The sequence below is a fragment of the Dipodomys merriami genome, unplaced genomic scaffold (genome assembly GCF_024711535.1).
Source record: "Dipodomys merriami isolate MVZ:Mamm:240054 unplaced genomic scaffold, mDipMer1.0.p SCAF_19, whole genome shotgun sequence".
Taxonomy (NCBI): Eukaryota; Metazoa; Chordata; class Mammalia; order Rodentia; family Heteromyidae; genus Dipodomys; species Dipodomys merriami.
Genome location: NW_027203270.1, coordinates 14312269 through 14334844, shown reverse-complemented (window position 1 = coordinate 14334844; position 22576 = coordinate 14312269). Strand labels below are relative to the sequence as shown.

The 22576-nt window shown below is 42.5% G+C and overlaps 1 protein-coding gene across 1 annotated transcript in view; it reads right to left on the bottom strand.

The window, feature by feature from the left end:
• Cpd (carboxypeptidase D) overlaps positions 1-5902 on the bottom strand; it is a 69593-nt gene extending 63691 nt beyond the window's left edge. Inside the window, exon 1 of the mRNA XM_070027405.1 lies at positions 5127-5902. Within this exon, the coding sequence (XP_069883506.1) occupies positions 5127-5884 (758 nt within the window). The 5' untranslated portion in view covers positions 5885-5902. The remainder of the gene's footprint in view (positions 1-5126) is intronic.
• Between the last annotated feature and the right edge of the window lie 16674 nt (positions 5903-22576).

Here is a 22576-nt window from a genome sequence, read left to right as displayed (position 1 = left end):
AAATTACTTATAATATAGACTTCATTCATCACAAGGAAGAATTAGCCAATGATGACTGTTGCTGAAAATTAAAACAATTATAGTTAACACCTTTCTGGACACCAGAGAATACCATTTGGTATAGTGGCAATAGTATGTGCTTGAAGCCTGGAAAATATGGGTGAGAACATTCAGTCTCCCAAAACTGTGGCTCAACAGTACCAAGATCAGAAGTTATTGCCTCCAAACTCAATAAACTCCAGTTCCTCTCCCCTCTGTAAAATGGGGATTAATGTTACTGTTTCCCAGCCTTGCTATAAAAACTAAGATAACATATATGAAACACCTTCGGGCACAATGACTACTTTATAGCTCCTTCTCAACAAATGTTCATTTCTCTAGCAGGATGCTAGGGAATCATGGCCATACCCACTGTCATCCTATCCTACACCTGCTGCCCATTCTTAGGCGATAGAACTACATGGATAGAATGACACAGAAATAATCACAACATACCCTTTCTAACTTCCTAACTCTACCCACCTCTCCCCCATAGTTCAGCTATTAACAATTTAGTGTCTGGTTTGTGTTTTAAAATAATTCAAGTACCTTTTGTGTCACTGACTTTGGGAAAGCTTCAAAAAGGCTGATCCAAGTTCAGGTATTCCATTTAGCAATATCTATTTTTTAATATCAACTATGTGCTGTTCACTGTTCTAGGCTCTAAGAATACATTATGAACAATGACAACAGCAACAAAAAAAAAAAGCCCTGAATATTCTAGATGAAGCAGACTTCTTTTCTATTTCTTTAAACTTCAAAATCCAAGATTTTCTACTAAATACTGTTTTTAATTTTGTTCAACATTTCTTATAATGCCTCCCTAGAAATATTAAAATGTCCTGAATAAATATTTTTCAGATTGGTGAATTATTTGCAGTCTACTATTGATTTGGTGGTAGAGTTCATTTAAATCTTTCTTATTTGCTGGGTACTGGTAGCTCATGCATGTAATTCTAACTACTCAAGAAGCTGAGATCCAAGGATCGTGGCTCAAAACCAGCCCAGGCAGGAAAGTTCATGAGACTCTTATCTCCAATTAACCACTAGGAAACTGGAGCTTTGGCTCAAAGTGGTCGAACCACTAGCCTTGAGCAGAAAGGCCTAGAGACAGTGCCCACTCCCTGAGTTCAAGACCCCTGACTGATTAAAAAAACAAAAACAAAAAAACAAAAAACAAAAAAACCTTCCTTAGTATAACTAATATTCCATATTCTTACTCAGGAGACAGGGGGTAGTACTGGGATTTACACTTGTTAGGCAGGTGCTCTACCACCTGAGCCATGCCTCTAGCCCAATATCTTCCTTACTCTATCATGTTTCCTAGAATACTCTGTAGATAACTTTAAAAATTAAGAATGGCGCCGGGCACTGGTGGCTCACGCCTGTAATCCTAGCTACTCAGGAGGCTGAGATCTGAGGATCGCGGTTCAAAGCCAGCCCGGGCAGGAAAGACCATGAGACTCCTATCTCCAATAAACCACCAGAAAACCGGAAGTGGCGCTGTAGCTCAAGTGGTAGAGTGCTCGCCTTGAGCTGAAGAGCTGAGGGACAACGCCCAGGCCCAGAGTTCAAGCCCCACGACCGACAAAAAAAAAAAAAAAAAAAAATTAAGAATGGCTAAAAATTACAAAGATTCAGAAAATTGTAGACATATACTAGATCTCAAAAAAAAAAATCTTACACACCTCCAACACTATAATACTCATCATAAATATACCAAAAGATTGGAAATAGGGGTGTAGGTTAGTGGTAGAGTGCCTGCCAGTTTGACTGGAAAAGTCAGGGGCTATAAATCTTAGAAGCGTACATATTTGAAGTAACAAAAATCTATTTTTTTCTTTTCAATGCTGGGGATGGAACACAGAGTCTGGTGCATACCTAGCAAAAATTCATTTTTAGTACATAGTCTGGTAAGATATTAAGAAATTATTGCCAGGTGCTGGCGGTTTACATCTGCAGCCGTAGCTACTCAAGGAGGCTAAGATCTGAGGATGTTGGAAGCCTCTTAATTGCCAATTTTACTATCAAAACAGCAGAAATAGAACTGTGGCGCAAGTGGTAGAGTACTAATTTTGTGCAAAATAAGCTCAGGGACAGGGTCCAGGCCCTCAGTTCACACACACACACATACACACACACACACACACACACACACACACACGCGCACGCACGCACGCACGCACGCACACACACACACACACACACACACACACTACTGAAGTTGAGTGTAGTGTTACACACCTATAATCTCAGCCCTTAGGAGACAGAGGCAGGAGAATGTTGTGTTTATAGCCAGCCTAAGCCTGGTAGCAAGTTCCAGGCCAACCATGGCTACAAAATGAGACCCTGTGTCAAAATACCCAAAATAAAAAGAACAATTTCTGTTTTTTGTTTGTTTTTTTTGGGGGGGTCCGGTTGTGGGTCTGAACTCTGGGCCTGGGCGCTGTCCCTCAGCTCTTCAGCTCAAGGCTAGTGCTCTACCACTTGAGCCACAACACCACTTCCAGCTTTTTTCTTTTTGCTTATGTGGTGCTGAGGAATTGAACCCAGGGCTTCGGGCATGCAAGGCAAGCGCTCTACCACTAAGCCACCTTCCCAGACCAAAAAGAACAATTTCAATAAGAAATTTACTCGGGGGGGGGGGGGGGGGGGAGGGAGGCTGGGAAGAGATGTGAAGGGTAAACAAAGGAGGAGGCTGCAATGCTTGATAAGAAATATACTCATTATCTTGCCCATGAAATTGTAACCCCTCTGTACAGTATGTTATGATTAAAAAAAATTTACTCAAATGATTTTCTTTACAGAATACACTATAAAATCAGTTTTCTCATTGGACTAAATATTTGGGAGTTTTGTTTTGTTTGTGTTGTTTTGTGTTATTTTGTGGGTTTTAGGATTTGAGCTCAGGGCCTAGGCACATTTCTTCAGCTCTTTTGCTCAAGGCAAGCACTTTACCACTTTGGGCCACAGCTCCACTTCCAGTTTTTTGGTGTTTAATTGGAGAAGAGTCTCACGGATTTTCCTGCCTGAGCTGGCTTTGACCTGTGATCCTCAGATCTCAGCTTCCTGAGTAGATTACAGGCAGGAGCTGCCAGTGCCCGACTTAGCCTTGTTTTTAATATCCCATCCATAATTATTACTTAGACATCAATCTCAAACTGTGTGTGTACTATGCACTTAATTTTATTTACAAAACAGTGTCCTTCGTTATTAATCACTAGAGAATCCATGTTTTAATTTTGAAGATTGAGGGTATGGATGGATGCACTCTTCACCTATATAAATTACCTGCTTTTTTTTTTTTATTAGAATGTACCTGAAAAAGTGCTTGGGTATTATTAGGTTACCCATTACCACAAAACAAAACAACTCTCTAGGCAATACCAACTGACCCACATGAACTTTGAAAATCTTCACAAGTTCCTATCACTGAATTAAGACCAGAGCATAATTCATCATTACTAAGTGATAGTGATATCAGGGAATAAAGCAGACAGTGAATTTTTGATTCCAGATTTAAATTTAAGGCCTCCCTTAAGTGATTTACACCAAAATTTTCTCCTTTTTTAGCCACAGCATAACTAATACTGAAGAGAAAACTTCCTGCAGAGGTTGCGATTGGCATTTTAAACACAAAAGGCAGGTCTGCAGGAGTGGTTCAAGTGGTAGAGCATCTACCTAGAAAACACAAAGCCCTAAGTTCAAACCCGAGTACACAGCCCCCCACCCCACCCCCACCCTGCAGCAAAAAAGAAAAACCAAACACAAGTTATGGAAACCATGTGGTTGATAGATCAGTTCAGAAAAGTCCTAAAGAGTAGTAAAATGGAAGGTAGAAGACAAAAACAATCTAGAAGTGTCACAATGGCCCATGGATTTTGTAGATCTTATATTTATGAATAAAATCTGATGGAAGAAATGATTCCATGTTCCTTAAAGAAACTTCTTTGTTCATTATTACCTTTATCTTCCCTGCTACTCAAAAAATCTTGAAGATGTTAAGATAACTACTGTTGCCAGGCGCCTGTGGCTCACACCTGTAATCCTAGCTACTCAGTAGGCAGAGATCTAAGGACCGAGGTTCAAAGCCAGCCCTGGTAAGAAAGTCCGTGAAACTCTTATCTCCAATAAACCACCAGAAAACTGGAAGTGGCGCTGTAGCCCAAGTGGTAGAGCACTAGCCTTGAGCTGAAGAGCTGAGGGGCAGCACTCAGGCCCAGAGTTCAAGCCCCAGGACCACCACCAACAAAAAGATCCTCATGCTTCTATTTTTTTTTTTCAATTTTTAGATCTCACACAATGCTTAATAACACTCTGGGTGTGGTTTATTTGTGGCAGTCACTTACTCTGCCCAAGCCTAATAATAAGATGCACAATTGATACCAGAAATGAAGTGACTCTCACGTCTGGGCAAGTTCTTGAGTTAAGTCCATATGCACCGTAACAGAGTCAAAGGCAAAGGCTGGAAGAGAACCAGTTCCTGTCAAACATCAAGAGGAACACGCTGGTGGGGTGTGTCATTGGCCATTTCTGGTTTGTAATCTTTCCCCCGTCTTTTAAGAACAGTTACAAGGAATTGGACTACCAAGTCAAGTGCTAGCTACTCTCCTCACCATATAAATTAGGTAACCAGTCTGAACCTCAATTTCCCCTATGCAAAACCAAGATGTGAATGTGATCCGTTTGTGGCCACCCTCAAAGGAGATAATGCAGTCACGGAAAGTGTTTAGCAGAGTGCCTCTGGTAATAACCATATTGACAGCTACCTATAAAATGAGTGAGCAAGACCTAACAGATCCTCAAAGTCCCATCCATCCCTCACATACTTGATACTTCAAAGATAGGGACAAGAATGCTAGAAAGATCTCCCCTCCGGCCATGTCCTGAACAAATGACAGCCCCTCTGGGCAATGCTTGTTGACTATTAGCCCGAGGAGAAGGCAACGCCACCCAGGCCATGGTCTCTGTTCGACCTTCACTCTGCCCATCCCTCAGACTGGCAGGCACGGCTTGAGCACCTACTGTGAGTCGGAGCCGGCCTCTTGCCCTTGCGGCGGCGGTACCGGGGACAAGGCGACACTCACTTGTTCCTGCCGATCCAGTCGATGAGGGCGCGCACCTCGGGTACGTCGTCCAGGGTTGGGGTTTCACCGGTGCTGAACTGATCGGGGAAGCTGCGGTTGAGGTCGCGGCCACGGCTGTTGTCGCGGCCGCTGACCCCGGTCTGGCTGCCGCCGTCGCTGAGGCCGCAGTCGCCTTCGCGAGCGCGCTCAAAACCATCGGGGTTGAGGCTGGGCAGCAAGTACACGTCGGTGGTGTTGAGCAGGCGGACGAGGCGCGGGTCTCCGCGGCTGTAGCCCGACGCCAGCTCCCGGGCCAGGTAGACCAGCACCTGGCGCGACACGGTCTCGTCGCCGTGCATGTTGCCCACCAGCTTCACCTGCGGCCGGCCGGGCAGCAGCGGCCCCGCGGCGTCCAGTCCCGCTGCGTCCGGCCCCGCGTCCTCGGCAGGGGCTGGCTGTCCCAGGCCCGCCGTCAGGCGCAGCACCCACAGCGGCCGGCCCTCCACCGAGCGGCCGATGCTGAAGAGGCGCGCCAGGCCGGGCGGCCCGGCGGCCGCCGCCTCCCTCAGCGCCTTGCCCAGCTCCTCATCGTGGTAGTAGCGGTCGAACTGGCCCTCGGCCGCCTCAGCGCCCGCGCCCGTCGTCGTCGTCGTCGCCTCTGCCTTCTTGATGTGCGCCCCGCGGGCCGTGCTTAGCAGCAGCAACGGCAGCAGCAGCAGCAGGCACAGAGACAGGCGCCCTGGCCGCCAGGGCGGCCGAGCGTCCCAGCAGCTCGCCATCTTCCAGCAGAGCCGCTTCCACGGCTCCGCGCTCCCGGCGGCGGGGCCCGCCGGATCCCCTCCGCTCCTAGCAACCCCATCCCGCCCACCAGCCGTAGCCAATCATGGATGGCCTTGATCCTACGTCACCACAAGGGGCGGGGCTATCCTTAATGCAGTCGATTTTTGTCCCCCCCCCCCCCCCCCGGGGCGTGCCTTTCCTTCTCTAGTCCTGGACTGGTTTGATCACTTTCCCTTCCTTTGCTGTGTGAGTTCCCTCCTTCCTCTCTTCCCCGAAAGAGACTCTCTTGGTCTCTTCCTTATGGCGTCTCTCCTTAAATTGTTCCCCCTTTTCTCTGAGCACTTCTTGCCTAGCCACCTCCCTATCTTTGTAGCAGCTTTTCTGCGTGGCGCTTTAAGGCTTAGAGCTGAGAACTGGAAGAATCAAAAGGTTCTAGAGAATGATTCAAAAAGAATCAATAGGTTCTAACGGTTCTACGTACGAAGAATCTAAGAACGCCTTAGTCCAATGGCCTTTGCCAGCTTGGAATGTGTCTCACCGCGGTTTGAGCCCAGCTGACTGTGTGCGATTGGAAAGGATAGGACTCCTGGAGTATTCCGAGCAGTGCGCTCCATTTTTGACTTCCCGTGGAGCTTATTAGAGTCTCTATGTGTTAATGTTACCATTTCTTTGGAGTCACTCCAGGGTGTAGCTAAGACCCAGTCCTTAAGCAGGTTTCCTTCCATCCACAAGTTCAGCTGTGTAGACACTTCTGAGTGTTTTATACATACACAGAGCTACATGCATATGTGTGAGAATATATATATATATATATATGGGTATATGTGTGTATATATATAATATCTACTATACATATAACATATACACATAACCATCGTGTTGGGATGACATGTTTTTAAGCAGCAAGTTTGACATTTCTGGAACTAACTTGCTTGCCAAATATAATTTCTCAAGTCACTGTTGGAACAAGCTGGAAACTGTAATGTTTCATCAGGTCTAGAAAAGAGGACTTTTAAAGTAACCTTTAAAGTAGCCTTTAATTGCTCTAGTTCTAAGAAACACCAGATATGACAGTTCTGTCGTCCAATGTGAAAGTACTCAGCTAGCAACATAATTGCAATGACTTGAATTTTCCTCTTTCAGAACCAGATATTTCAAGACCTCCTCCCTGAACTATAACTAAATCCTAATATTAAAAGGGTTCATTCATGATCAAATATTTATCCTGGAGCTTGAATTTAAGAGTCTGGCTGCTGTCCAGGAGCTTTTGTGCTCAAGGTTAGCATTCTACCACTTGAGCCACAGCTCTCCTTTTGGTCTTTTGGTGGTTAATTGAAGATAAGAGTCTCACAGATTTTCCTGCCCAGATTGTTTCAAACCGTAATCCGCAGTTCTCAGCCTCCTGAGTAGATAGGATTCCAAGCATGAGCCACTGGAATCCGGTTTTATCAAACATTTATTGAGCAATTACTATACATGAACGCCGGGTTCTGAGAAGCAATTCTCTCTGCTAAATTAGAGATTTAGTGTACTTTGTGACAATACAAACATGAGGGCATGGATGAAAGGAAACCCCATTCAATCTGAGGAGTAAGAAAGTTGAAAAGGAGCTAAAATTAGGGAAAGGAGGGATTGTAGGCGAAAGGAAGAGCAAGCACAGGTTATCAAGTTGTTTTTTGCTTAGGGTTTTTTTTTCTTTTTGTTTTTTAATTTGTCAGTAGTGGGGCTTGAACTCAGGGGCTGGGCATTGTCCCTGAGCTTTTACATTCAAGACTAGCATTCTACCACTTTGAGCCAACATCAGCACTTCTGGTTTTCTAGTGGTTGATTGGAGATAAGAGTGTCACAGACTTTCCTGCACCAACTGTCTTTCAACTGTGATCCTCAGATTTCAGCCTCCTGAATAGCTAGAATTACAGTCCCAGTTGAAGAGCATGCTCTGGAATTTCTTTTAGGTCAGGATTCCTGATGTGAAGGAAACCACAGATGTGGAGGTATCAAGATACCAGGCAAACATTTTAAGCTAGGATTTGGTGGGTATGCTTGATTCCACAAGCCATGGAGAGTCACAGGTAGATTCTAATCTAGTTTAGAGAAATCTTGTCAGTAGCTTGGAGGACGAATGGTAACCTAAGATGAGGCTGTGGATGACCTATCAGGAAGGTATTATCTAAGAAACCCTGACCAGGGCAGTGTCTGTGGAGATGAAAGATATGGATTCAGGTGATTTTTAGGAGGAATAGTGAACAGGACCTAATGACCAAGAGAGGATAGATAGTAGGCTAGCTCCACATCATAACCTAATGAGCCAGCAAGTGTTAGTTGAGGTATAGGCCAGGTTGTTAGGTAGTAATGATGAGCAGGAGCTCTGCTGTGAGAACAAACACAGTTCTCCAGTCAGGTGACAGGATCAGTGCTCCATTTGGTTGAGTCTGCATTACACACAGCAGCTGCAACTTACCAGTAACAAAGCCCCATTTCTGTGAAGAGCCATGGGCCCTCCCTCCCTCCACCCCCCAGTACTTAAACATTACACTGCAGTTTCACAATAATTCAAATCAAAGGAGCCTCAGGGGACATATTAACCTCCAATCAGTTATTTCCTTCTCTGCCATTTTCACTGTCCTTTGCATCCTTTTCCTGACCCTCACTCCCACAGTCTCTCCCAGTAAGACCAAGGCTGAAATATAAACAAACACGTAGCAGAGCTGTGGAATAATGGGAAGTAACTTAAGCCAGCACTCTCCCAGGAATTTAGGCCTCCCACAGTGCTTTTGAGTCCCCTTTTGGAATTGGAGCCTTCTTCCTTAGCAGGTACACTGTGCCTGTGTTTGGAAGTGAAACCCAAATCTCTAGACCAGGTCACTGCTCACCGGAGGGGAACAGCAGGACAGAGGGCTGCCTTTGTGTTTATCTACAGCTGAGTACCTTCATCTGTGTCCAAGAAGTCTGGGACCTTGTGACAGGTGCCCCCTTCCTGCTCCACACCCTCTGCCCCAGGAAAGTCTTGGCTCTAAAAGGAGAGATCTCGGGAAAGGCTTGAAGGTTAAAAGGCTTCCTGTTCCCAGAAGCAGAAAGGCAAAGACCTGTTTCGCTGTTTTTCAATTTAAAAGCGGGGGAGGGGGGAGGGGGGGAGGCGAGGGGGAGGGAGGCACAGAAGCTATTAGATGGCTAGCCTGATTGAATAACCACTTTCTTTTAAAAAGATTCATAGGTAATTAAAGCACAGCAAGGATCATATGCTTGTAAATGTCTCATTATATTGCACAAACACCCCCCCCCCAATTTATAAACTTAATTTGACAAATGTTTATGGAGCATAGAAGCCAGTGAAAGGTCTGGTATGCTGGGTGCCAGAGAATTGGAAGATGAATGAAGATCTTACCCTTCTCAGAAGCCAAAATTTAGCAAGGGTATACAGATACATAGACATAACAAAGACCATAGTGTTTCAGTGGGGCCAGGGCTACATAACATACACTTGGCTGAACTTGGTAGAACCCTTTAATCCTAAAAGACAGGCATAACTGTTGCCATTTCAAAGAGAAAGGGGGGGAGGAAGATAGAAAGAAAAAGAGGGGGGGAAAGGAAGAATGAGACAAAGAAAAAGAAAGTAAAATGATAGAGAAAAATTCACATAGGGGCTGGGAAGGTGGTTCAGTGGTAGAATGCTTGCCTTGCATGCATGAGGCCCTGGGTTCGATTCCTCAGCACCACATAAGCACACAAAAAAAGCTAGAAGTGGTGCTGTGGCTCAAGTGCTAGAGCGCTAGCCTTGAGCTGAAGAGCTGAGGGACAGCACCCAAGCCCAGAGTTCAAGCCCCACAACTGGCAAAAAAAAAAAAAAAAAAAAGAAAAGAAAAGAAAAGCTCACATAGCTGGCTAACTCCAGAAATCCAGCTTCAGAATCTGTTTCTTTAACCTCCATAATACAATAACTTCTATGTTGTGAACTTAAAAACAAAAGTCTGCTTTTGGAGCACAAAGAAAAATATTGTGAGGAGTCAGAGAAAACTTTCTCAATATTGTGAGATCATAAGCTTTGATGTCAGAGATAAGTTCAAATCCTGCATCAATTACTACTCTAGCTAATTTAACTTGGGCAAATTATTTTATTTTTCTGAGAATTAAATGATATTCTATATATTATATATAATATGTAACATTTGGTATATAACATCATGTTTTTAGGCTGCACTAGGGATCCAATACAAGGCCTAGTGCATGCCAGGCAAAGTACTGTATACCATTGTTTTATGCCCCAGCCCAGCCCTCTGTGTGTGTGTGTGTGTGTGTGTGTGTGTGTGTGTGTGTGTGTGTGTGTGTACGCATGCCAGTACTAGGACTTGAACTCAGAGCCTGAACACTGTCTCTGAAAATTATTTTGCTCAAAGCTAGCATTCTACTACTGAAGCCACAGCTCTACTTCTGTTCTATGAGGGGTTTTCTGGTAGTTAATTGGAGATAAGGGACTTAGGGACTTTCTGCCTAGGCTGTCTTTGAACTATGATCTTTAGATCTCAGCCTCCTGAGTAGCTAGGATTACAGGCATGAACCACCAGTGCCCAGCACCTATTTTTGTCTTTAATAGTAATTACAATTCTCAGAGAGAGAGAGAGAGAGAGAGAGAGAGAGAGAGAGAGAGAAGAACCAGTCAGGACAGAGGCCCAGGATGCACAGTGACTAGTGGCTGGAATATAAAATGTGTGAACATGTCGGGACTAGCTGCAGAAAGCAAAGCTGTAAAGATAGGACAGTGTCAGATGATGAAAGGCTCTGGAATGCCATGCCAAAGGGATTTTGCTTTATTCTATAGCAAACAGAAAACTTGCAGAGCTGTAAGTGAGGAGGTCACACCTGCATTTTAGCAAGAGAAATCCAGGGCTGTGTAGACAGGCTAAAAAGCCTACCTTGCAGATGAGAACTGATTCTGGCAATTTAGGAAGATCTGAGAGATGCCTAAATTGTTGGGTTGACAAAAATTGAACAACTGTTTGGGTAAAAAGGAAAAATAAGAAATAATAGTTGATTTTATTAGCTGATGAGGATGAACCTTGACATTATCCACAAAGGAAAGCAGGAGAAAAGAAGCTAAATTGGAGGGGCATGCGGTATGTGAGGAAAGGATTTATGTGTTACATTTGGATCATTTAGGTTTGAGATGCCTATACAAAATCTAGAAGTGAAACTGTCTAATAGCTGGTAGGAACTGTTTTTGAAGCAATGTCCCTGGATCCTGTCCTCAGATGATGTGAACAGGAAGGTGATGGGTAATTTCCATGGTTAACGTGATAAAGAGAAGAGGAAAGGCTCAGGTAATGCCAAATAGTTTTCCTCACAAGTAAGAATTTTTTTTTGATGGCTATGGAGCTTGAACTCAGGACCTGGGCACTGTCCCTGAGTACTTTTGTCCAAGGCTAGCACTCTACCATTTGAGCCACAGCACCACTTCCAGTTTTCTGGTGGTTAATTGGAGATACGAATCTCATGGACTTTCCTTCCTGGGCTGCCTTTGAACCATCCTCAGATCTCAGCCTCCTGAGTAGCTAGGAAATTACAGGCTTATATCAGAAATTTGACCACTGAAGAGTCTTCCTTTCTATTTAGGCTTGGCTTCTCTAAGAGCTCTCAAATGCAAATATGAGCCTTTAACTTCCATTTCCTACACTGGGAATAGAAAATATTTCTTTCTCTTCTGCATTTCTTTATATTTTAAGCTTGTTATAGTCAAATAAATCCTTGCCAAAACATAAATAAAATAAGGCAAATACAGTATATTCATGTATTCAGTAAATAAGACCCTGGTTCAATTCTCAGCAACACACACACACACACACACACACACACACACACACACACACACACACACACACACACACACACCTTCCTTCAGTAGAGTTATATTATTATGGAAAGAGATTGATGGAAAACAAATATTCAAAATAGGATAAGTGGTGATAAGTACTGCAGAGGAAAAAAAAAAAAACAGAAAGAATTAGAGTAGGATGTGGTATTTAAATAGAACATCCTAGAAAGGCTTGCTGAGAAGACAGTAAAGACCTTTATGAAGATTGAGCCACTTGGGAGATAAAAGTAAACCAAGTGTGAAGTCTTGACGCATGAATGTGACCAAAGCGTGAGACGGAGATGAAACCTACTGTCTGTTAAGGGAGGCCCTGGGCTAGACGTGCAAGATGGGGAGTGGTAAAAGGTGGATCAGAGGATCAATTAAGACCAAGGGTATTGCGACAGTGAGATGTACAAGATGCTAAGTCTAAAAATGAACTTTACAATTTAAGTGGGGGGGGGGGAGAGTGTAGTTGAAATGGGAGGGAAGGGAGGGTGGGGGAAAACAAAGGAGGAGGCAACAATGTTTGATAAGAAATGTACTCATCACCTTGCTCATGTAATTGTAACTCCTCTGTACAGTTTTTTCACAATAAAAACTTACTAAAAAAAAAAGACCAAGGGTGAGAGATGATACATCAGCTCATTCAGGTCTATAGACCACAGCTAGGAGCTTTGATTTTTGCAGAGATATGACCTGGTATTACAAGTTTTGAGAGGATCACTTGATCCTCTTTGATGAAAATAGAAAAGTTACTTAGGAAGGATTCTAGCCAAGAGACACACAACTTGGCCCAGAGTAATAATGGAGATGCTGGTGGTAAAAAGTCGATAGATTCTAGCTATATTTTGAAAATAGAATGGACAGAACTCGCTGATGAAATGGATGGGAGAAAAATAGAGTAAATTAAGGATTTATCCTGGATTTGACCTAATCAACTAATTGAAAGGAAAGAGGTATCCATTACTGGATAGGAAAGGAAAGCAGGTTTGCAGCTCTGTTTGGAAAATGCCCATCAGACGTCTAGGTGGTAAACTAGGCAACTGGATAGTTCCTTTATTTTTCCTTTAGGTCTTTTCTTTTTCAGTAGTGAAGATTAATTCCTGGGCCTGAGTGCTTAACCACTGAGTTACAACCCAGCCTGATACTTAGACATTTAAATGTGTAGTTTTAGGAGAGGTCTGGGCTGAAGATATCAGTGTGGATCCAATGCTACTGAGACGGGATTACCAAAGGACTAAGAAAGGAAGGGAGAGAGATAGAAATAGATGTGAAGACTGTGTGTATAGAGATGGGGACTGAAAGGACAAAATGAGCAAAAGACATTGAGGTGTGGTTAGAAAGTAGAAGAGTCAAGAAACCGTTAGCTCTTTGAAGTCATGTGAAGAATGTGTTAAGGAGAAAGGTGAAGGTGGAGAATGTGGCTTAGTGGTAGAATGCTTGCCTAGCATGCATGAGGAAGTCATGTGAAGAATGTGTTAAGGAGAAAGGTGAAGGTGGAGAATGTGGCTTAGTGGTAGAATGCTTGCCTAGCATGCATGAGGCCCCGGGTTCAATTCCTCAGCACCACATAAGCAGAAAAGGCTGGAAGTGGCTCTGTGGCTCAAGTGGTAGAATACTAGCCTTGAGCAAAAGAAGCTCAGGGACAGTGTTCAAGCCCTGAGTTCAAGCCCCAGGACTGGCAAAAAAAAAAAAAAAAAAAAAAAAGGAGAAAGGTGAAATTGTTATATTACCATGCTCTAACCAACTCATCTAACTAGCCACCTGATGAATTGTGTTAAATGCTACTCAGGCAGCAAGAAAAATGAGGACCAGGGCTGGGAAGGTGGCTCAGTGGTAGAGCGCTTGCCTTGCATGCATGAGGCCCTGGGTTCGATTCCCCAGCACCACATAAGCAAAAAAAAAAAGAAAAGAAAAGAAAAAAAAAGCCGGAAGTGGCACTGTGGCTCAAGCGGTAGAGCGCTAGCCTTGAGCTGAAGAGCTGAGGGACAGCGCCCAGGCCCAGAGTTCAGGCCCCACGACCGGATCTCCCCCCCCCAAAAAAAGAAAGAAAAATGAGGACCAAACTGAATGAATCATTGGGTTTTCCATGCAGAAATTACCGACAAACTTTCTAAAGGCTGATTTCAGGCAATAGTACAGGAGAAACCTTAGTGGAGTGTGTTCAGGAGAGAGTACAAGCCATGCATGTGGTGAGGCATGCCCAGCAATATGGGAGGCTAGCTCAGGCAAAAGAAGACTTTATGTCAAAGCAATCAAATGATCAAATACACAACAACAACAAAAGGACTGGGTGCATAGCTCAAATGTATAATCCTTCCCTAGCAAGACTGAGGTCCTGGATTCAAATCCCTCTACTGAGAGAGAAACAAACAGAGACAGACAGAGAGACAGAGACAGAGACAAAGAATAGAAGGTGAATTTTGTTTTGAGAAATCCTGCTAAAAACTTGGATAAAGCTAGATGGGGATACAAGGCCAAGAGAGTTGTTTCTTTAGGGTTCTGGGGGCACTGTTGAGTTTTTAACTCACGGCTTCATTCTTACTTGGCAGGTGCTTTACCACTTGAATACATTTCCAGCCCTTTTTGTTTTATTTTTCAGGTAGCATCTCACGTTTTTCTCCCAGGGCCAATCTCAGACTATGACCTAACCTATGCTTTCCACACAGCTGGGATGATAGGTGTGAACTACCATTCTAGCTTATTTGTTGAGATGAAGTGTTGTTAACCTTTTGCTCATCCTGGCCTCAAGCCATGATCCTCTGGATCTCTACCTCCTGACTATCTAGGATTACAGTTGTAAGCCACCATGTCTAGCTCCACTCTCCCTCCACTTTTTTTTTTCCAGTGGTAGGGCCTGAAGTCTGGGCCTGGGCGCTGTCCCTCAGCTCTTCAGTTGTCGACTAGCACTCTACCACTTGAGCCTCAGACCCACTTCCGGCTTTTTCTACTTATGTGGTGCTGAGGAATCAAACCTAGGGCCTCATACATGCAAGGCAAGCACTCTACCATTGAGCCACCTTCTCAGCCCTCTCTCCACTTTTAAAAGATATGCTTAGGTTTGTTTTTTTTAATGGCTGGCCATATGCTGATAAGAATAATGTAGTAAAGAGAGAAAATTTGAGGATGTATTAGGAGGGAGAATTGCTGGAGCTTTCCCTTTGAGTTCAAGTAGCTGAGAAGGGATGGGCTCTCCTAGACCAGCAGAGGGATTAGTTTTAGGTTGGCACACAGATAGTCAAATGTAGCAATAAATGGAAAGACAGAATCTCTAGCATAGGTACAATTAACTGGAGATGTGAGGTATTGAAAGCAGATAGGTATGCTCTACTGATTGGCTTTCTTTTTCTTTTCTCCTGTGTGTATGTGTGTGTGTGTGTGTGTGAGAGAGAGAGACAGAGACAGAGACAGAGACAGAGACAGAGAGACAGAGAGAGGGAAAGAGGGAGGGAGGGAGGGAGAGAGAGATACTAGAGCATTTTCACTTGCCAAGCAGTTGTACCACCAGTCCTGGTTTTATTTTCTTAATGATATGGTAAGTGTAGCCATCAGCTGAAGGTAAGAATGTTGGAGTAGGGGTGAGAGATTGGGGAAAAGAGAAAGGTATGAAATAAACCATTTCAAAGAGTGGAATTAAAAAATGGAAAGTATTAACAGTTTTTAGTCATTGACCCTTAATAGGGCCCAGCAGTTTTTTTTAATATGTCAATTATATTTGAAAGCTAATAGGACATGGAACAGATCTTACTTTGGTTAGGTTTCTGAAGAAACTGACAGCATAAAAAGTGTAGTTATAGCCCAATGAATTGTGTTCTAAAGATCCAGTAGCTTACCCCAAAGGAGTGGGAGCCTTGGAGACAATAAGTATTGAGAAGAGAGAGAAAAGACCAGTTGGTAATTAGCACCTCCAGTTCAATATTGCTCCATGTCTGGTCCTCTAGTGTGAAGGCTACAAGTGGCCTGGATCACATTGGATGAGCAAATCAAATCCTAGCAACTTGCTGCCACAAAATTAGTAGTGATGAAATTATCTCAAAACCAAAAGGTTGGACTGGAGAAGTGCTTCAGCAGTAGAGTGCTTGCCTAGCAAGCAAACTCTGGTACCATCACATACATATATGCGCGCACACGCGCGCGCGCACACACACACACACACACACACACACACACACACACTGCAAATATCTGAAGCATGTTTGAGATTTTAAAGACAAATATCACATCCATCACAATTTTGTTTTGTTCTTTATATTCATGTGTGCTTTTAAATGTGTTATCTTACTCAGTGCTCACAATTAGAGAGAGCTCAGAAAGGCAGTCTAGAAAGGCTCTAGTCTTAAGCTCTTACTGACTAGTTTAGGCAAGAAGCACATTATGACACAAAACAGAGCTGCAAATGTTTATCTCTCTTGGTAAATTATCTCTAGAGTTCCTGCCATCTAATTGTGGAGTTCATTGTAGCCAGTTATCTATACATTGTATGCACATCTGACAGTGAGAAGTATCAAGCAAGCCTAAAACAGACCTACATGTTGGGGGAAAACCAAACAAACACCTGTAAAAAGGATGTGAGGATGGGTGTAAAGGCTTACTTGTAATTAACAAAGAAATAAAAGGGAGCATGCAGGTGACTTGGCAGGTAGTTTATGCCTATGGTAGAAGAAATTGAAGAATTAACAAGGACCACTGCTGGAAGCCATGAACTTCAAAAGGAACTACAAAAACTGACCATAAGGATGATGGAAACACAGAGCAGCATTAGAGTTAGAATCTACATATGTTTGTGGGAATGTTGCAAGCAGAATAACAAAATGATTTTAATTCTGAAAGGGCAAAATGGGCAAACAAAGGAATTTTCAAGAGAAACATCAGCCACCTCAAATTCATGCCGGAGCTGTGCGTTTTGTGCCCAGCTTCCTTCTCTCTGCCAAGTCAGTGTATACTTCCTCAATCCAATAACACCCACACCCACACCCATTTTAGGAAGACTTCTCTTGGCTGATAATTGCAGCTTTGCTCAGAAACAACCCCCACCCCACCCCACCCCCACCTCAACACACATACACACACACTATCATATGCCAGGATATAATAGGCTCTTTTGCCTCTGGTTGGGACAAACTTTGGAGCAATTTATGCTCCAAAGCAAGGAGCTTTCTGTAGAATTAGGATGAGGTTTGAATTCTTTCATCCTTGATTATCTTCTTACCTTGCTTTCCTTTAATCCCAATTACTCATATAAACATTCCTGTCTCTGGTATGCTTCTAAGAAAAAACTACCTTGAGACAGCCAGGTAGGATGTAATGCCATAGTAATTTTCCTCTGTGGCCTATGTGGAATGGGCATTTGCTTCCTTTGCTTTACAGCCAATTTTTTTTAATGTTTTGTTGTTGTTTGTTCTTTTTTTCCTTTATTTTAACAGAGTATGCTCTTAATTCCTTAAAATCTTTGTCTTTCTAGAGCAATAGAGAAATAAAATACATTTATTGGACTTTCTTTTTAAATTTACCCTTAATTAGGCAAGCCTATTTTATTTATGTCTGTTTGTTGTGTTCTAGGAATTGAACCTAGGGCTTTGTAGACTCTAGGTAAATGTTCTACCAACACTAATGCTCTATTTCCTTGAGGCAGGGAGAGAACAAGGCAGGTATCAGATACTTTCGGTTATACGCGTAAGAAAAGCTAACTTATTCTAGCTTAAGTAATACATGAATTTACTGGCTCATGTATTTGAGAAGTCCAGTGAGAAGTCTGGATTTAGGCTTTATATAGCTTTTATCCTACAGCTAAATGGTCACTGGGCACCTGGTTTCTCTTGGTCCCTTGGCCCTGCCTTCCACAATGTTTACTTCATAATATGTCTGACTCCTCTTATTCCAAGAGACTGAGGGAGCTTCAGAAGTCATGCACTTTCTCATTCACACTCAACAAGAAAACAGAGGAGGCACTTGTCCAAGCAAAATTGCTTGGTTCACGCAAGTTGGAGCAGTGTAAGTCATAGGTGTACCCCCAGAATCAATCACTATGACTAGGGAAGTCGAATATGCTGATAAAGTAGGTTTGAGCTAGAGATTTTAAGGCCAAAGGCAGTCTGATTCTCACAAACTACTTATGTCCACAAGTGGAAAACAGGGCCTTTGGCAAAGGAATAGTGAAGAATGGAACCTGGGAGACAACCAATAAATAACACCCTGCTTGATCATACAAGCAAAAATAGAAGACCATCTTATTCACTGTACATATACACCTATCACAAAGTGTTACATTTTTTGTCTTTTGTTTTGTTTTTGCTGGTGGTAGGCCTTGAATTCAGGGCCTGGATGCTGTCCTTGACTGCTTGAGCCACAACTCCACTTCTGGCTTTTTTTGGGGTGGTTTAATTGGAGATAATATTGTCATGGATTTTACTGCCTTGGCTGGCTTTGAACCACACTCCTCAGATCTCAGAGTTACTAGGATTACAGGCATGAACCACCAGCACCCAACTCTATCATAAAGTTTAATTTGTAAATTAGGCACAGCAAGAGATTTTGTTATTAGTTTTTTGTTGTTGTTGTTGTTGTTTTGGGTCCAGTCATAGGGCCTGAACTCTGGGCCTGGGCGCTGTCCCTCAGCTCTTCAGCTCAAGGCTAGCACTCTACCACTTGAGCCACAGCACCACTTCCGGCTTTTTTCTTATGTGGTGCTGAGGAATTGAACTCAGGGCCTCGAGCATGCAAGGCAAAGTGCTCTACCACTGAGCCACCTTCCCAGCCCCTGTTATTAGTTTTTGTAACTAGTAACTAATAATAAAACAAAACAATTATAATAATGTACTTATGTGTCCTTTGTAAAAATATGAGTCAATTTTTTGGACTCTAGCACAATTTCTTTTTTCTTTTTAATAATTTCACAGGTTAAAAAGATTTTTTTCTTTTCTTTCCTCTCCTCTTTTTGCTTTTTGTGTACCCTGCTAGAGATTGAACTTGTTATTTTATACATGTTATATATGTATCTTAGCAACGTCAGCATACAAATGTTTTTCTTTTTTTCCCCTCACTTGATTTTGACTTTTTTCTTTTTCTTTTTCACTTCTTTTTATTATCTTTAAGTATAGCTATACTAAGGAGTTGATATTTAACAAAGCAGTCCATGAATACCATGCATCTTGATCTGTGTCACCCTTTCCAACATTCTCAGCCAGGTCTTTTTCTGTCCTCATTAAGTAGAGTACTTTCACCTTCTCATCTATTTTATTTTCTTTTTTAACAAGCCCTAGAACTGGCACAAAAAAAGAAAGCGGGACATAAGGAAGGGAGGAAGAGAGGGATGAAGGAAGGAAAGAGGGAAGAAAGGAAGGAAGGAAGGAAAAAAGGAAGGAAGAAAAGATTGATTTACCAGCATCCCTACTCTTAGTCTTTGGTGTCAATGTTAAGCAAAATAAGGGTTAATTGAGTTCAAGCACTGAGATACTTGACAATGGATTTGATAGCCCAGATGCTTACTAAGTGACTGACAAGCAGGTAGTAGATCCAGTGTGGATTCACTGGATAAGGATGACCCATGTCAGTGGGATGTTTAGGCATTCCATAATGCTTCTCTGAAAATTCTATTTCTGGGATTTTCCATTTAGTATTTTTGGATCTTGGATGACGTGGCAGCTAGAACTGTAGAAAGTGAAATCACAGATAAAGGGGGGTCTACTGTGCAGGGATTCCTTTTAGGGTGATGAAAATGTTACAGAGCAGATGGCTGTCCAACATTGTGAGTGCAAATGCCACTGAAATGTGCGTTATGAAAATGTTACTTTTTTTTTTTGGTATTAAGGAGTAGACCAGTTTTTGGTATAAATACATAACCTATCACTAGAATATACCCACATCCTATAAAATGGTTAACTTTATGTCATATGAATTTTACCTCATAATGGAAAAAAAAAAAACTTAGCCCCTGCATTCCTTTAGAGAAGAAAGGATAATACAGAACGTAGATGAAGGTGGAAAACTTTTTTAAAAGGAAGGGAAGAATGAAGTTGACTGTCGGTGGCTCATGCTGTAATTCTTCTAGCTACTCAAGAGGTTGAGATCCAAAGGATTGAGGTTCAAAGTCAGCCAGAGTTCAAGAGACTGCATCTTCAGAATAACCAGCAAAAAGCCAGGCAGAGGTGTGGCTCAAGTGGTAGAGCATCCACTGAAGAATTTTTTTTTAAAAACCTCTAAGTTCTATTCTAATTACTGGCTTAAAAAAAAGGAAGGAAGACTTTTGGAAAAAGAAAAAAGGAAGGAAGAGTGGAGGCAGCTCTTGAGAAATGTAAGACTTTAAAGGAGAGATGACACACTCTGCAGTGGGCTCAGTGCGTCCTCCTTCCTGCCCTCAAAATAACTTCAGTGAAGATTTACTATACTTTCCTTTCTAAGGCTTTTTATAGGAGTTGGCTTTTGATTTCTTCTGGTGTGCTAAGAAACAGATAAATATAGCTTAGCTTTTCTTGGGTATACCTTACACCTATTTCACAGGTTTCCCCAAGGACAATCTTAGATTCTAGCAACAAATTTAAATGGGAGTGAATGCTTGGCTCTTTTCCCCAGATACAGTCAGGTACATCCAGATAGGTTCAAAGACATCTTCCAGTAAAAAAAATATAGCAAAAAAGTAGGACTGTGTGCTATTGCATAATGTGCTGAGACCATAACTCACACCATGAGCTCTGATATCAATGATGCCCTAGCATCCAGCCATCTCAGCCTCCAATTTCGATGAAAATACTTGCTGATGCTGAATTGACATAAACAAAGCCCTTTTGCAGCCAGCCAGCTGGACTCTATCTGGAGAGCAGAAGGTGAAGAGATGGATGCTATTTCTGGCAACAACCTGAAGCCATCTCTTGTTATAGGTATGGGTGGAAAATCATGCAAAGGTAATTAGAGAAAGCAGGGCTTTCCTGAGCTCCCTAGGAGACCTTGAGAATCAGGGACACAGAACAAGGCAGTGTGTTTGCACAATGAGCTGAGTCAGCAGAGAAAAGAAACACAGAAGGGAAAGCACAGATAATGAAGCCAGATAAAGTTGGGTGGATCAGTGCAGACAGGACTGGTAGCTATTACAGCAAAATGTCTCTGTGTAGCAGAGCAGATGTCCCCATCAAGTTTTCTAATGTGACAAGCCAACTGCTTCTCCCACCTCCATCTTTATGACCTCAATACTTGGTTCTGCTCAGCGAGGTCTTCTCTCCAGGTATTAGTTCATCCAACAGATCTTGATTAAGCATGGTCTCCATGCTGGGCCCAGTCAAGGCTCTGGGCATACAGAAATGAAGAGAACAAAATTAAGGTCAAATTCAGAAGAGCTTCAGAGCCTTTCAGAACTAAAAAGATGCCCCCTTTCTCAAATGAAAACTCAAAAGAGAATGTTATTTTTAAAGCAGCATCCACCTTATATGCTTACCTGTAATGCTAAAATTAAATCACTTCTTTTAATATTGGGAAAATTAAAGCCATTCAGATTTCATTTTATAGGATGAATGTTCCTTTACTCTCCCTTCTCCTCTATCCCTTCAGGGATGACCTGGCTAAGTATATTTCTCCTTCCCTTAAAAAGCTCGTAGGAGGCATGGCTTAGTGGTAGAGTGCTTGCCTAGCATGCATGAGTGCCTGGGTAGTATTCCTGGCAAAACACACACACACACACACACACACACACACACACACACACACACACACACACAAAGTTCGTGAGACTCATATTTTTCTGGCCACTACTCTTTCCTTCACCTGTTCAGTTTCTGGTAGCCACCATGGTGGTTAATAACTGGAAGGAGGTCGAGATGGCCATAGAATGCAGAATTGGTATTCTTTATTATTCTTATTATTTTTTAATTTTAATTTTAATTTTTTTGTAGGTTCTGGGGCTTGAACTCAGGGCCTGGGCACTGTCCCTGAGCCTCTTTGTGCTCAAGGCTAGCACTCTACCACTTCTGGCTTTTTCTGAATAATTTTTATTGGAGATAAAAGTCTCATGGGACTTTTCTGCCCAGGCTGGCTTTAAACCATGATCTTCAGATCTCAGCTTCCTGAATAGCTAGAATTACAGGCATGAGCCACCAGTGCTCAGCCTGTATTTATTTTTATTATTTTAAAATAGTTATGCAAAGAGGTTTTAATTCAACATGTCAATTTATGTGTACTCTGTATCTTGGACAATGTCACCCTTTCCTCTTTTATTTTTTTTTAAACAGGATCTTACTATATAACTCAGGCTAGACTTGAATTTATTATGGAGCTAAGGCTGGACTATATCTAGTAATTGGTCTCTACCCTAAAAGCTGTGGTTCAGAAATGACACTTGTCCCAAGCTAGTATCATCAGAGTTTTCCTGGTGTTTTCTTCTCCACTCCGGTGAAAGGCTCTGTGGAGGGCTGAACACCTAGGCTTGCCTGAAAACAGGGTTCCAGCTCATTGGGAACCACTAACTATGAAGATGAAGCCATGTGCAGAGAAAATCAGAAGAGGGAGAAATAGCATATGGAGAGCAATCTGAAGGTGGTTTCAGTCATTCTGGGAGCAGCACCATCTTTACCCTTCCCCTGTTAAATTGTAAAAGGCAACAAGGTCTGTCTTCTACTTAAATAATTAATGTAACTTCTATCCAAAGAGTTCTGTCCAAGGAAATCCACCCAGAAACATTCCCTAAAATTCACTGGGATTGTTTATAAAAAGTTGAACAGGTACTCCCTCACCTTGGAAAACAGTTAAAATTCTAAAAACTGATGATACCAATTTATATAAATGTGAGATATCTAGTACTCTCCCTCTATCACTAGGCTGTTAGAAGTAAACTTACATATACAATTCTCAGTAAAATGTA